The following is a 15,345-nucleotide window of genomic DNA, read 5'->3' as shown; positions in this document are numbered from 1 at the left end:
ATAACATCAAAAAATAAAATTTTTGACAATTTTTACCCTGTTCGCGAAATTGGACCACCTTATGACATGCGACCTTGTACAAAAATAATTAAGTTGATGAAATGGGAAGAATATGAAAATCTGAAAATATTTTTTTATATATTAATTGGTACATGATAAGTTCCATAAATATGGAAGTAGTGTTGTGAAGCCAGCATCCCATACAAATGTGGTTTTAACGTCTACTTTAGACTGGAGTTAAACCTAGGTTTCATTATCAGACTAACACCCCAAGTGTTCTTGAAATTAAAAGAGAGATCTTCACAAAAATTTAGATGCATCATGTTGTTGGAATATAAATTTTGAGCTAAGATGTAGAATTTGGAATTGCTATTGCAACTAGTCTTGGAGACTCTGCAAAGAAAGAAAATGAAAATTAGATTATGTATGTAAGGTGGTGTGGGTGATAAGGAAGTCCTGAACATTGCAAACAATGAGAGAAAAAAATCCCACAGTGCAAAAAGGGAAAAAAAGGCAACAAAAGAGCTCGTTTGAAAGTTAGTAGGAGGTGAAATTCATATCCCCTACCCACCTACTGTATTATAATCACACCCCCCCCAAAAAAAAAAGAATGTGGCAAAGTGATGACTGATGACAGTATTATCTAAATATGTAGACAAAACAAGATATGCAAGCTAGGATTATGAGATGATTTCCCAACAATTATTGATAAAATTTAAAGACAAAGTTGACAGCAAACCACTTACGTAGTCTGATGATGTCGAATGATATGAAGAAAAAACTATAAAGAGATTTGCAAGGTTACATGACTCAAGGCAGTGTAGGTGCATTATGCATTGCAGTTTTTTACAAAGGTTCCATTTTATTTTCAATGTTTGTCTCTTCTACATAGCAGAGCAAGACTAGGCGCCACTTTTCCGACGGAGATGGCGTCGTCAACATTGAAATCTTAACCAAAGTTAAGGATTTGAAATGTCACTACAACTTAGAAAATATATGGACCTAGTTCATGAAACTTAGACATAAGGGTAATCAAGTATTACTAAATATCATACCTAGGTTTCAGGTCACGTGACCAAGGTCAAAGGTCATTTAGGGTCAATGAACTTAAGACCATGTTGGGGGAATCAGTATCAAAATCTTAACCAAAGTTAAGTTTTTGAAATGTCACTACAACTTAGAAAATATATGGATCAAGTTCATGAAACTTGGACATAAGAGCAGTATCCCTGAACATCCTGTGCAAGATTCAGGTCACATGACCAAGGTCAAAGGTCATTTAGGGTCAGTGAACTTTGGCCATTTTGGGGGTATTTGTTGAACTGGCATCATAAATTAAAAGGGTTAAGGATCTACTTCATAAGATAAACATAAGGGTAATCAAGTATGAATTATTGTTTTGCACATGTCTTAGGTCACATGATCCAAAAGTGTGTATGTCGTCCTGAGAGATTAATATGTCTCCCATGAACACACTTTGAATAGACTAGGCATCAGTCGCCTGTCCGAGCATCATGAACAGTTGCTGCTTACCTTTGCCAAGGGTTTGTTCGCCTCCCCTAGGCATCAAGATTTCCTTTTGCTCCTGCCCATTGGAGTTTCCTCTCGGTGTCTAGGTTATTCTCACCACTTGGATACCCCACTGTGCAGGATGGCATGTTACCGTTCATCGACAATACCATCTGCGATAAGACTACTCAACGCAAACCTTGAAATTTATGTTTTCTGGACAATGAAATTTAATAAAGCTTTCCAATCTAGATTTTGTATTTCAACTTAACTTTTTATTCCTCTCTCCGTAATGTTTTTATATTTATGCAATAATTGACACGTATGTAATGTCACAATATCAATCACTTTGATGATTTATCCAGTCATTACTTTAAAAATGTATTCTGTTATACACTAAGTGTAATTTCATTATTCCAAAATAAGACTTACACTCTTTAATTAGTTAATTGTTTTGGAAGAAGAACTAGTAATACAATAATGATCTTATCTGCAAGATAAGAATCATATTTACATACTGAGACATTTTCTTATTGTGTTTAATTATACTGTACTTAAGTTGATTGTTACCCTGTATTCAATCCTGTTTATCTGTGAATTAATTTGCAATATTTCAAAATTGTTAAAATATATATTTATCAAATTCCCTTTAACATGGACACTATGTTTCACACTGAAATGTACTGTTTCTTTTGATATTATGTTAACTCGTAGCTGATATTAATTCTGTCTTTAATCTATACAACAGATTTACTTGACTTGACCTTTGCTTCAACTGCACCACTCATTTTCTGCTTTTGTTCATTGTTGTTCATTGAGCCCTATTTGTTTGTTTCTGAATTTTGATTTGAAACATAATAGTAGAAATTCAATTTCAATGGACATAGTATTTTATCATCATATGAATGTTCATATGAATGTTTGTTTTGTGAATAATTATTCAATAGCTGTTTTCAAAGTCAGCACTGCTGCTATATTGAATCCCGTAATGCAGGCGAGACTGCCAGATGCGTTCCACTTTATATTATAAGTAAGATTTCAGTTGATTGCAGAATTGAATATTGCACAGCTGCATTCATTGACATACATGTAGGTAAAGGACTGCATGTATAATAACAGATATGTTTTTTTGCAGGCAACTACTGGCAAGTGCAACATCTCTAAGCCAGGAGCTTTTAACATTGTCGCGAAGGCTAAGTGGACTGCTTGGGATTCTTTAGGCGATATGTCACAGGTAAGTTGATTCATTGATGGATGATCAATTTCTACTGTGTTTTTTTTTTTATTTAAAAATATAAATGGAGGTGTATATGGATTTTGGATTGAGAACATTGTAGTGTATGTGAGCTGTAACTAGAGGACTCGTTCATGAGAAAATGTAAAGCTGAACGATAAGTAAGGCAGATTTATGGATACATCTTTTTGTTAGTGATCCTTGAATGACCCCCCCCCCCACAACAAAAAAATAAATAAATGGTTGATTTAAAAATAGTCGTATTTTGAAATTTCACTCAGAGAGGACTGTAAGCCATAGTTTGCTTGCTTACTAATAGCAATCAGGTAAAAAAATCTCCATCATTTACATACCAATAGTTGTGAGTGTGGAAGTTAAGTAGGACTACTCACCATAAAATTATCATGGGATCAAAGTATAAATGAACTAAGTTTGGTATAGACATGAATGGTATACTGCAGAATACCAAATTGATGACATCACAAAAAACTTTTTGTTTTGCATTTCAGCATTTTTTATACTATACCTTGGCAGGGCATGATGAAAAACACCCACTACCAAACTATTAATGCCATAATAACTTTCTTTTTCATTGCTAGGCATGAAGCATTACACACAATACAACTAGCACTCTATGAACACCAGGCATCTAGATTGATCACTCAACCATCAATGGCACATTCTCCCCTCCTCTCTCTCTCTGTCATTCTTTTTTCTCTATTTATTTCTCTCTCTTTTAACCTGTTTAATGCTTCAAACTGCACACCTCATTTTAGGGTATTTCTTTTTGGTGATATTAAATCAGTAATGATGAATTACTTTTCTTGCATTTTCCAAACGTGACATACAGGTTCTCCTTTTTCTCATTTAAGGATCAGGCGAAAGAGAAATATGTTGGCATCGTCAACGACCTCGCTGGACAGGAAGGAGGTGAAGCAGAGGTGGCCTCAACTTCAGAAGGAACCCTGTCTTTTACTGGACTCAAGTATACAGTGGAAAATGGGGTAGCAACCATTACACTCAATAGACCTAACAAGAAAAATGCTATAACCACCGAGGTAAGAGCATTCATTTGTTGGTCGAGTGGATGGTTTTATGCCTAATGGATAAGAATGCCTGATACACTTGTTAGTATATGTCCATTGTGGGGCATTTAATATCCTGAGATATAAAGAGTACCAACATTTTGGTGATAACCTTTAATTAAGTAAACATTGATTTGATTTCACTGTAGCACCGGACTTCCATATACCCTAGGCCGACTTATCTTGGCCTTGGGGTGGATAGGAATTAAGGATAATATGATTTGTTGTCAAGTTTATTTTGTTGCTTTGTAAAATAAATTGGCTCTAGCCACTGCAACATTTTTTGATGTGATATCACCATGATATCAAAGTACTGTTAAAATGTCAATGAATGGATGATATTATTTTGTCCAATTATATATATATATATATATATATATATATAGTGTGATGATAAGTTTACTATTACCAGTCGCTGTTGAGTTGTGAATATTAAACATAATGAGATGAGGCGAGGCAAACTCAACAGATGATGCAGGACACCATTTATTTGCTTTAGCTTTCGTCTTTTAATTGAGACTTCTTCAGAAGCGTCTGAAAAATATAAGGAGATACAACATCCAAGTTTGTTTTGCACATCAATGAATTATTACCAAGTTGAAATTATTCCATAATGACAAATTAATGAATGAACAAATGAATTAATAAATGAATAATAAATAATTAATTTGATTAAAATAATGGTATAAATGAAGAAGACATACCTGTAATTACAGACTATGATAGTATGACCGTATCCTTTCTCGTTCTTTAGGAAAGTGGCAAAAATTGCAAAATGAAATTGCCATATAACATGTATGTATATATATATATATATATATGTATATATATATGGCCTTGATTTTGTAACAATTGAGGTTTTGATAGGTTAAGACAAGAAATATGCTTTGAAATGCGATAAAACCCAGACTTTATCCGTTTTACCCTAATCCCATTCCAATTCATTAAGATACAAGCGATTCACCATGATTTTATTTGCGGCCACCGTGTTATAAAACTAAAGAAACGTGATCGCCACATGGGATAAATTACTTTTTCATGTGATTACTCTGTTCGTGATATCCCACTCATTCTTTACTTTGTTTTTATTTGTCAAGATGTATTCAGAATGGGCAACTGCTCTTGATACAGCTGGAGCGGATGACAGCGTGGTCTTGGCTCTAATTACAGGTTTGTTGAAAAAATGTTCCCTATATACAGTGTCTATGTTCTCATATCAAAATGGAATTGAGGCTTGGTTCTTTAAAAAAAAAACAGTTAAAAGAAGTTCTAAAAAGAATTCCTGTATATAAATGTACAAACAAGAATATAAATAGTAAGTGAATGCTCTACCACATGCAGATTATTCAGCAGTACATGTTTCTATAAAGGGGTGTTTGTGTGATGGTGAATTGGTCATTTTGCCAGCAAATGGAATACATGACTAAGGGGCCCAGGGCAATTTAGCCCCCAACTGTCCAAAATAGCCCATGAAAAATATGGTCCAACATGAAAGATAATTTAGAATGGACATAAATGGGAAAAACAGCACCATCATTCCCTCTCCTTTATCATTCAGCTCTCATGGAGCAGTTCTGCTGCATCCCGATTGGCTTGGTCTCAAATTTCTAGCCCGTGTGAGAAAAGCCAGAGTTTAGAAATCGTCACCAATCATCAAAAGTTGGCTGTTTCTTTGCTAAAGTATCGTCCGCGAGTCATGGAGCATGCTTACTTTTGGCTCTTTGGCCGGAATTCACAAAGGTAGTTTTGAAAACCCACAGTCGAGTCCATGGTTTATGCAGATTTCCTGTATAAATTACACTTATTTTACCACGTATATTAAAAAATTCCAATGCTGATGCACGCTTTTGTCACAGTGCGCCAAAGTGACGCCTGTTGCCATGGTTATCCACACTATTTGATTCATGAGTCCACTGTTTGGAGAGTGGACTCATTACTCAAAACAGAGGACTCAAGAATAAAATAGCAAATCTAACCATGGTAACTGGCATCAATTTGGCGCACTGTGACAAAAACCCGCATCATTGGACATTTTTAAACTCTCGCCAGATACGTGCTAAATTGAGTGTAATTTATACAGGAAATCTACATAAACCATGGATTCAACCGTGGATTTTCAAAACCACCTTTGTGAATTGGGCCTTTATGTCTTCAAAAGCATGTTATGGTTGATAGTGAAGGAATTTTCCCAAAATCAGGAGCATACCTGTACCAAATTTGTATGCTTGATAATACCCCAATCATCCATCTTTTTGTCTCAAACTTTGGATGAAATCCAAGTGCCATGAAATAACCCAATCATTGTGTGTTCATGATCAGATTTTGAACATATTTTGTTGGGACGTTTTTTTGCCAATCTGTGCTCTGTAACACAAAGGTTTGCGATGGATTGCATTATATGAAAGCTCCGCACTGATTGGTCCCTGGTCAGTATTTTAAACCAAATGCGCCTGTAAGATTGATCTTGATTGGTCAGTTCATTAAGCGATTGATCGCAAACCTTTGTGTTACAGAGCCCAGAAGTAGATGGATAATTTGAAAACTTGGGCGAATAATAATTGTAGGTGAGGCTGTTATCCATACCTGTGTAAAGTAATGGTTCATATGTTTGTGTTTGATACATGTAGGTGCTGGTGACTTTTATAGTAGTGGGAATGACCTCAACAACTTCATGAAAATAGACCCGAGTGTTTTATATGAAGAATCTGTGAAGGGTAGCAACCTGCTCGAGTAAGTGAAGGCGGTGATCTTGTGTTGCAGCATTTGTCGTGTCCATGTATATCATCATTTTTGTCTCGCCCACCAGAGGTGAAGGCGAGACTTAGGGATCCAAATCTAATGACACATAACTCCACAACCGTAAGGTGCTTTTCAACTAAACTTGGATGGTAGATGGACTTGGGGGACCTGCATGTTATGCTGCAGTCGGAGGTCACATGATAAGGTCAAAGGTCATTTCAGGTCAACATTAAAGTTTACGTGCAAGACTCCTCAGGCAAGTGTTATTCCATCCCAGTCACATTACAATGAAATTTTGATACAATTCTGTTGCATGCCCTCGCGAATCACCATATTTCTGGTTATTTTTATACTTGGGTGAGACACAAAATCGCTTTTGCCTTGTTTTTTCTTTAATAAAAATTTTCCATGATGATTTACTCATTGTTTGTGTGACAAAGTATCAGTGAAATTAAGAATGAATGAACCTTTGATTTAATTGTTGGAAGCCGATTTGTCCTCAAGTCATCTGCTTTCAAAACATTAAGAATTACTATCCTCCCCCCTACATTCAGTCTAGTATCTTCTCTCTGTTCCATACGATCTCCCCCCAACACCTCCAACCCATTTTTGTACTTCCTTGAACACTGAACCTAGCCCACCAAAATTTATCTAATTTTCGATAAGTTGCCAATTTAGAGCATAATCGTGTGCATTATCGAATGCTATAGTGGTAAAATGTAATAAATTGGCAACGAATCAAGTACATTTGTTTTTTAGTGTCTACATTCTGTTCATTACTCATGCATAAAGCTTGGAGGAAAAGGTCGAACTGAGTTGCAATTGGCATGAGGGATTCAGTACTACAGGAATAAGATATTTGTAAAGCAATGATATACCTATCCCTTCTAAACATTCAATAAGAATTTGGCAGAAACATAATGAATTAAAGCAGGTAAAGATTTTGTTTATCTTTCTTTCCCAAATGTGTCCAAAATTCATTGATCCTGGAATCATCCCGGGATGGTTTTTGGACACAAAGCCACCAGGATTTCATCCTGATCCCGGATCAGATAATGACATTAGTTCAGAAATTCGGAAAATGACATGTCTTTGAAGTCAGTGGCATTGTTATAGATAATCTATGACCTATAAATGTACCGTCTATTGCTTATCGTTCCAGGAGATATGTTAATTCAACTATAGATTTCCCCAAGCCTTTGATTTGTGCTGTTAACGGTCCAGCGGTTGGTATCGCAGTCACGACACTGGGGCTAATGGATGTTGTCTATGCTTCAGATACGGTAAGTCTCAATCTTATATCACAAACAATATTATATTTCAATTGTAGTCCAATAAAAGGATCGCTATATGTTCCTTTTCATATAGTGATAATTAATAATTGCAACAAGGATAATGAAAATAATTGTAATGATAAATATCCAATCATTTTAATGAAATGACAAGCCTCAAGTGTGAAATCCACGAAAATCTAATAATTGTGTGCGAAAATAAAGTACAATAAAATCAGAATGCATTTTTTCTTTAAAATTGTGTTTAGTACCAAGTCTAATTTCATATCATAATTACTGTAGGTTATTTCAAGTTTTATATCAAGTTTATTTATTTAAAACCAAGAACACCACATTATAATCATATAAATATGCATACAATGTATAAAATAATAAATTTCTCTTTGCCCTAAATTGTGAAATTCAAGATCGAAAGCAATACTCATTAATGTGACTTAGCAGGAAAGGGATATATAAATCAAACGAATATTTGAATAAAAAACTTTTTTTGGGTGGCTATTATTACTTTGAATTAAAACTTGCGAGAATAGTATGCGGGAATTTAATTTAATGGAAAGACTGTTTACTGTCGTAGACCAGGCCTGTCATTTCGGGGTTCTTGTTGTTGGATTTTGTGTAGGGCTAATTAAAAAACAACAAGTTGAATAGTGGAATCATTTTCCCCAAAACTGTCTTCTCAATTCAAAGAGTTGGCAGGCATGCGAATGACAAAGACAAGTTTTCCTAATTACAAGAGTAAGGCTAGATTAGTTCGCCCCAGTAGGCCTACACTGTAAAAGGCAGGTGTGTTAAAGAGAAATTCCAGAAGTTGCAGTAAACACTGATTTCATGAGAAAGTCTGTAAAACAAGGCCTTATTGTCAGTATATCATCGAGGATCTAGATCTGGTACAGTTACATTAACTGAACGTTGTGAAATCTTACAATCTACGCTGGAAAATGTTCACACCAAAGATCCCCAACACAGATAAGCGCACGTGGGACAATGTATAATTATTGCTTAGGGCGTCGGGCCCGACGCCCTACCCGATTCCTGTGCTTATTTGCTAATTTCTCAGCAATTACACAATTTCTTCAGGAATTCTTTGGCACATGCGTTTTATTTATACAAACAGACACTTTGGTGGTCATTTCATGGGATTCTGTACGAAGTCATTTTGATATCGTTACCAAAACTAGCATTTACCTTTAAATAGGCAAGACCAAAGTGGTGTTTGAAGAATAGAATAATCAACTTTCATAACTCCATATAACATACCTTTTTCATTTCATTTATTTTACTCTCTTGTTAAAATCATCAAAAGATCTATACAATGTATGTTTCACAAATAATTGCACATGAGAAATGGGGGAATCATGAAAAGCCATATGGACTTGTTAACCCTTTATGCCTATACCTTCAAATTAGAACAGCTAGTAAAAGGCAATAATTCTTGAAAAACACATATGTAATAATAATAAAATGTATCAATGGTGCAATATGGAAAATGTTGATTAAAAAAAAATGGAAACAATTGTCATTATTATCCCCCAAAATTAATCCAGCATGCAAAGAGTTAATGATGATTGCCTTAAAAAAAATGCAATATACAATTGGAAAACTTTTAAACACTTTTTTTTAGTATTTGAGGTTCTGGAAAAATATTTGACAAAACAAATTAACCCAAACTATGTACTATGTCGGTATTGAATTACAGAAAAAGGAAAAATCTGCTAGCTAACTCACATCGCTCCCTTGCCCATATAGAATATTTTTGCCCCCCCCCCCACCAAATTAGTAATAGCCATGCAATGCAATGAGTAGCATTTTGAAAAGGCCCTGTGTCTTGACTATATTCCTCGTTAAGTAGTGGCTGAGACGAGACTAAAAGTTAACAAAGAGAATTAGCTAAACCGAAATGAAACATACTGTTGAGAGACTGAAGTCACATTTACCTCCTTCTTTCCTTGGTTTCTGTGGCAACAAGTTAGAATTGACTACTTTTGCCACAGCTTTTGAAAAAAATTCCAATAGTTTCTTTCTTTCTTTTGCTCATTCGGCCCAAAGGGCCAGATGATTAAAAACTTCTTGTAGTTCTAAACTCTTGATATATGCTAATTTATGCACATTTTTTTGTTTCCATCTAGTAAAGCTTTATGAGGTTCTCCCAACTTCTACACAGAATTTTGACTAGTATTTTTTTTCTAATTTATGCATATTTTTCAAAGTTCACATAAAATGCTTCTTTATTTGTCGATTGATTTTGACTTTTGTTTTCGTCCATCTGGTAGAGCTTTATGAGGTTCACCAAATTTCCACACAGAAATTTTGACTAGAAAGTTATGCTATTTATGCAAAATTTATTCATAGATCACAAAAATTGCTTTTTCTCCATCATTTGTAGATCAATTTCAATTTTGTTTGCTTTAATTATACAATAGCTCTTGGTGGGGATGCAAAATTTCTGCACAAAATTTTGAAACTCATTTGATATGCTAATTTATGCATATCTTTCAAAACTCACAAAAAATGCTTATTTATAGACCGATTTTGATATTTTTTTGTTCCACCTGAGAGCTACATGAGGCTCACCAAGGTTCTACACAGAATTTAGAAATTTTGTCTAGAAAATTATTTATTCTTATTTATACAAAATTATTCATAAATCACAAAATATTTTACTTCTTTGTCATTTATTCACCAATTTCAATCCTGTTTCCTCCATTTATGTCACCAATATAATCCGCTACTGTGTCAACTGGGTTGAAATAAAAAAAAGTGTGTTAAATTTCTTTGCAAGATGCCGGATGATCTCCACATCATTGATGTGCTAGTTTTTCTTTTTCATTCATTTTTTTTACTTTTCGTTTCTCTTTTTTAATTTTTTTTTTATTATAAACATTATAACAGACACAGAACCTTGTCCAAACTCTATGCAATGAACTGATTAATTTAGATGGGAAACCTGTTGGATCGTCAAGGTCTTAGTCACACCAACGAAACTGTCCCCAGACCAACGAAAGGTATTTCGTTATTTCCAATGGCATGCATATTGTTGGTTGGTTTGGAGTCATTTTTGTTGGTATGACTGAAGGTATTATCACTGATCAGATCTCTACTACATGTGTGCTCCTGGTGTTGCAACCCTTTGCGCAAGTCATTACGACAGATCTAAAATCCTTGAGCCTCCACCAGTAAATGAGGCTATTAGCTATGAAATTCGTAATCACCAGCATATCTTGTAAATACACAAAGCAAACGCTTATTTTGAAGCCGGGGGTCTCCAAGGAGTTGAAAGCCGCAAAAGCAACGGGGTAAAGCATGACAAAGACGGTTGTCCCCAGGATGATACAGAATGTCCGCAGGACACGTTGGTTCTCTTTCTTCCTCTCTTCCAGGAGGTTGTTACCATTCGATTCGACCTTAGCAACGGAGCGATAGATGAAGATATAGCAGATGCACGTTGCCAAGAGGGAGATGACAATGAACCCCGAGTTGATGATAGGGTAGTGTCCAGTAAACTTGTCCGTAAACATCATCAACCCTCCAGCAATGACCCAGGTTACGACGCAGACGATGATACACCGAGGAGTCGTAATGATGTTTTTCACCCCAAACGGGTCGATGTGGATCGTAATGAACTGATAGATTGCAACCAGGAAGATGCTCATGGTGGACACGATAAAGGACATGTAGAGGGTGCCAGCCAGTATTTTCAATTCAATGGCGAAAATTGGGTCCTTTGAAAAGAAAAAAATTGTGAAGAAAGAGACAGAGAAGGGTAAGGAAATGTGGAGAAGAAAAAAGAGGAGGAAGGGCGGGGGTAAAGAATAAGAAGGAAGGTAATAAAGAAGAGAAATAAGAAGGAGAAGACAAAGAAGTAAAGATATAAAATATGATATTTAGATTATCATTTTATCAATTTCCATTTCGCATTCACAAAATATAAACAAACTAGCAACAGAAAGCAATAGAATACATTCGTACTAGGTCCCCATTGTTTTACCTGGGTTGAATGCAGCAAAATATGGATTCATTTTTTGCAGAAGGTAATAGATATTATTATAGAAAATAGCAATAATTATATTTCATGCTAATCCTTTTAGAAATGTAATTAGTAAATGATAAAAAAACATTTGCTCCTGTGACAATTGCTTTTCCTCAAAATTTCTCTGACGATATAAAGGTGAGCACAATAATATGAGGATTATGATTAAGATTAGGGCTAGTTTTGAAGTTGGGATTTATCTCTGGTTTAATGCGCAGGAGCAAATGTCATGGATTGCGAGTAAGCAACCAAAAGACATCTCAAATTAATCAGATTGTAAAAACATACCTGATTATTATACCTCTTGATCTCAAAAACTGTGTATACGATCACGCCCATCAAATCAGCAAGAGCGAGGTTAAAGGGAAAGATATGATGTTGTTTACGAAATCGAGGATGAGTGAGAATGAGAAGTAATGTTGACGTTATCAGGAAGCAGGCAATCACGAGTTCCATTCCTTTGATAATGAACAAAGCAGCAAAACATTCTTCCATTTCCCTAAATTCCATTGTGAATTGTATACATTTACTTTCCAGCTATATCTTCATGCAGTTTTATCCACTGAAATTCTCTTTCGAAAACCTCTAGCAAAATTATGTTGGTGAACCTCTCTTTCATTAACATCAAATTGTCTTCATGGCCGAAGTTAGCAAAAATCAGTCAAATTAATCGATTGATAAAATGGAAATAATCCATGAAGGTGTTGCATTTAGATCTCCTAATTGTCTGAGTGGAAGATGCTTCGTAAAACAATGACAATGACTAACAGACTAATTTATAGAAAACTTGAAAAAAGTTGTTATCTAGGAAAGCGGTGCCAAAGTTCTGCTGTCGATCTACTCCTCGTCACAGTTTCTTCTGGATGTGATGTCTGGCTTTTGCTCAAGTCGAACAAGCGAGACTGACCAAATATACTCTGTTATTCCCAATGACATATAAACTGCATGTCATATGGTTGTTCACTTTAGAGTCAGTTTCGTCGGTGTGTCTTTGTTCTGAGAGAAGCTGAGTTGGAGCTGAATTTCTAAACTTTGATTTAGACAACAGCCTTGTTGTCATGACTGCAGTAGAAACAATGCAGGAATCCAAGCCAGTTGGTGAGCTGGTTACCACTGGTGGTTTTGGAAGCTGACTCCTTTTATTGGTCGGCCACGTATTTATCAACAGATTCGTTACTTTGGCCACGCCTTTCACCCAGGAAACCTACTCCAGGGAGGTGTTTCACAAAGATTAAGTATGACTTAAATCTGACTGAGTATGACTTAAATCTGAATAAGTATGATTTAAATCTGAGACGCGTATATGATATGCAGCGCGCAATGTTATGATCAATCAATAAGCAGTAACTTGCGTCCTCTTGGCATGATCTGACCGATGCGGTTATGCCTTTTATACTGCACGCGACTTGTCGTTTAAGTGCGACTCTTAATTCTTACTTAAATCTTTGTGAAACCCTCTCCAGACCAACGGATGGTATACCACCTGAAAAAAGATGTAATGTCTTTGATCAGTCTGGGATTGGTTACATGAGTGTGACTGTACCCTGGAATAGCTTCCAATGGAAATTGTCCCTTAATTTCTTAAGTGCAAGTACTAATTAATTAGACAACTGATGTGTCTTCTCTTTTGCACTTTATCTTCACTCTTTTTTATTATTTCACCTTGTTAATAATGTATAGTTGTATTGCTATTCACTTCTTTTGGTGCATTTCAATTAAAAATGTCTCCCCACTAATCATTAATTAATTTGATTGATATGCACAGAGGCATATTTAGAGCATTAATGTATAGCTTCATTGTTCAGAATTTGAAGGGCATATTTCATTTTAAGAACTTTGATTTCAAAGGCTGACAATTTGCATACAGTGTGTCCTAGAAAAAAGCCGGAATTTGGACACTTAATTAATTAAAAAAATGTCATTATGATGATGAGACTATTTCTTAATCATCATTGAACCCAACTCTATCATATGAAACCAAATTTATTGTTACACACTCTCCAAACTCTATGTGAATGTGATTTATAATTGGATGTGGCATAGAGTATTGAAAATATCAATACACATAGTGTTAATATAAGATCACTGGCAGATCCAGGGGGGGGGGGGGGGCGGGGGGGAAACAGGGCCCATGCCCCCCCTTTAAAAGACACAGTTAAAATCTGTAATGTAAAAATGGCGTTAAAACAAAAGTGTGCCCCCCCCCCTTTAAAAGTGAACCTTTTGCTTGTCAATTTTTTTTTAGGACAAAATGGTTAAAACCCTTTTTTTTTGCTTGTCAAATTTTTCTCTGGAAAATATGCCCCCCCCCATGGAAAATCCTGGCCTGGATCTGCCCCTGTATAAGATCAATTCATTAACATCGTTATGATTCTGCTATTGGGGTCTTAATATCGGCCTAATGTTTTTCTTTTCGATCTAAGTAATTGATAGAAGTGCATGTCAAATGAAAATCACCATGTTTCAGGGCTTTTGTAATTGATTTGTTATTTCATCAAGATAGGGATATGTGGAAGCCTTCCCTTTAGGTCATTCACAAGATCAGGGGCCCGTCTTTAAAGGGGAATGAAACCTTTGGAACAAGTAGACTTGTGTCAAAACAGAAAAATCAAAGAATAAGAACAGAGAAAGTTTGAAAAAATCGGACAAATAATGAGAAAGTTATGAGCATTTGAATATTGCAATCTCTAATGCTATGGAGATCCTCCCATTGGCAACACGGCAAGGATGTGTGATGTCACACATGAACAACTTTTCCTTTGATGGACTATGAAATACCCTGAAAATGTGTCTTTTTGCTTTTTTGTATGGTGATACAAACTCTTTATCCATGATGTATTCTATAAAAAACTGGATTACATGCCCTCCTATAGAAAGAATACATGTTCTACTGATAGATGTAATAAAAGAGGCAATTTAAGTGAAATATATACTAAAGTAATGGGGAGAGTTGTTCAAGAGTGACATCACACATCTTTGTCGCATTGCCAATGTGAGGATCTCCATAGCATTAGTGATCGCAACCCTATTCAAAAGCTCATAACTTTCTCATTATTTGTCCGATTTTTCTCAAACTTTCCTTGATCTGTTTCTTTGATTTTTCTGTTTTCACACAAGCTATCTTGGTCCAAAGGTTTCATTCTCCTTTAAAGAGTTGCGATCAATCGTAACAATGGAAAGCCAGCAAAGTTAGCATTTAAAATGTATGTTGGTTCATAAAATTTTCTAGACATGTACTTTCATAAATTCATTGATTTCTTGACAATTTGGTGTGTTATTTTTTGTTTAAAAGGACATTTTGCAAATTTTCTGTAGAAAAAATTATGACACTGATCGATTTCCCTAGAGATGCAATTGATCGGATCAATCACAACTCTTTGTAAGACGGGGCCCCAGACGTTCTTTTATGAGATTACATATTACAGGTTTAGAGTGTGCATAATGTAGACTAAAAAAAAA

General features: G+C 35.4%; 1 protein-coding gene across 2 annotated transcripts in view; it reads left to right on the top strand.

Moving 5' to 3' along the window:
* LOC121407870 (enoyl-CoA delta isomerase 2-like) overlaps positions 1–15,345 on the top strand; it is a 36,907-nt gene that overhangs the window by 15,977 nt on the left and 5,585 nt on the right. The window contains exons 3-8 of one of the 2 annotated variants that reach the window (XM_041599103.1): positions 2,645–2,743; positions 3,616–3,801; positions 4,926–4,998; positions 6,456–6,558; positions 7,730–7,850; positions 11,237–11,610. In XM_041599103.1, coding sequence (XP_041455037.1) covers positions 2,645–2,743; positions 3,616–3,801; positions 4,926–4,998; positions 6,456–6,558; positions 7,730–7,850; positions 11,237–11,584 — 930 coding nt within the window. In that variant the 3' untranslated portion in view covers positions 11,585–11,610. Of the gene's footprint in view, positions 1–2,644; positions 2,744–3,615; positions 3,802–4,925; positions 4,999–6,455; positions 6,559–7,729; positions 7,851–11,236; positions 11,611–15,345 lie in introns of those variants that run through there. The other variant, XM_041599102.1, reaches the window with a different exon arrangement.

Source organism: Lytechinus variegatus, chromosome 2 (genome assembly GCF_018143015.1).
Source record: "Lytechinus variegatus isolate NC3 chromosome 2, Lvar_3.0, whole genome shotgun sequence".
Classification (NCBI taxonomy): domain Eukaryota; kingdom Metazoa; phylum Echinodermata; class Echinoidea; order Temnopleuroida; family Toxopneustidae; genus Lytechinus; species Lytechinus variegatus.
The sequence above is the reverse complement of the archived record's forward strand: the minus strand, read 5'-3'. Positions and strand labels throughout refer to the sequence as shown.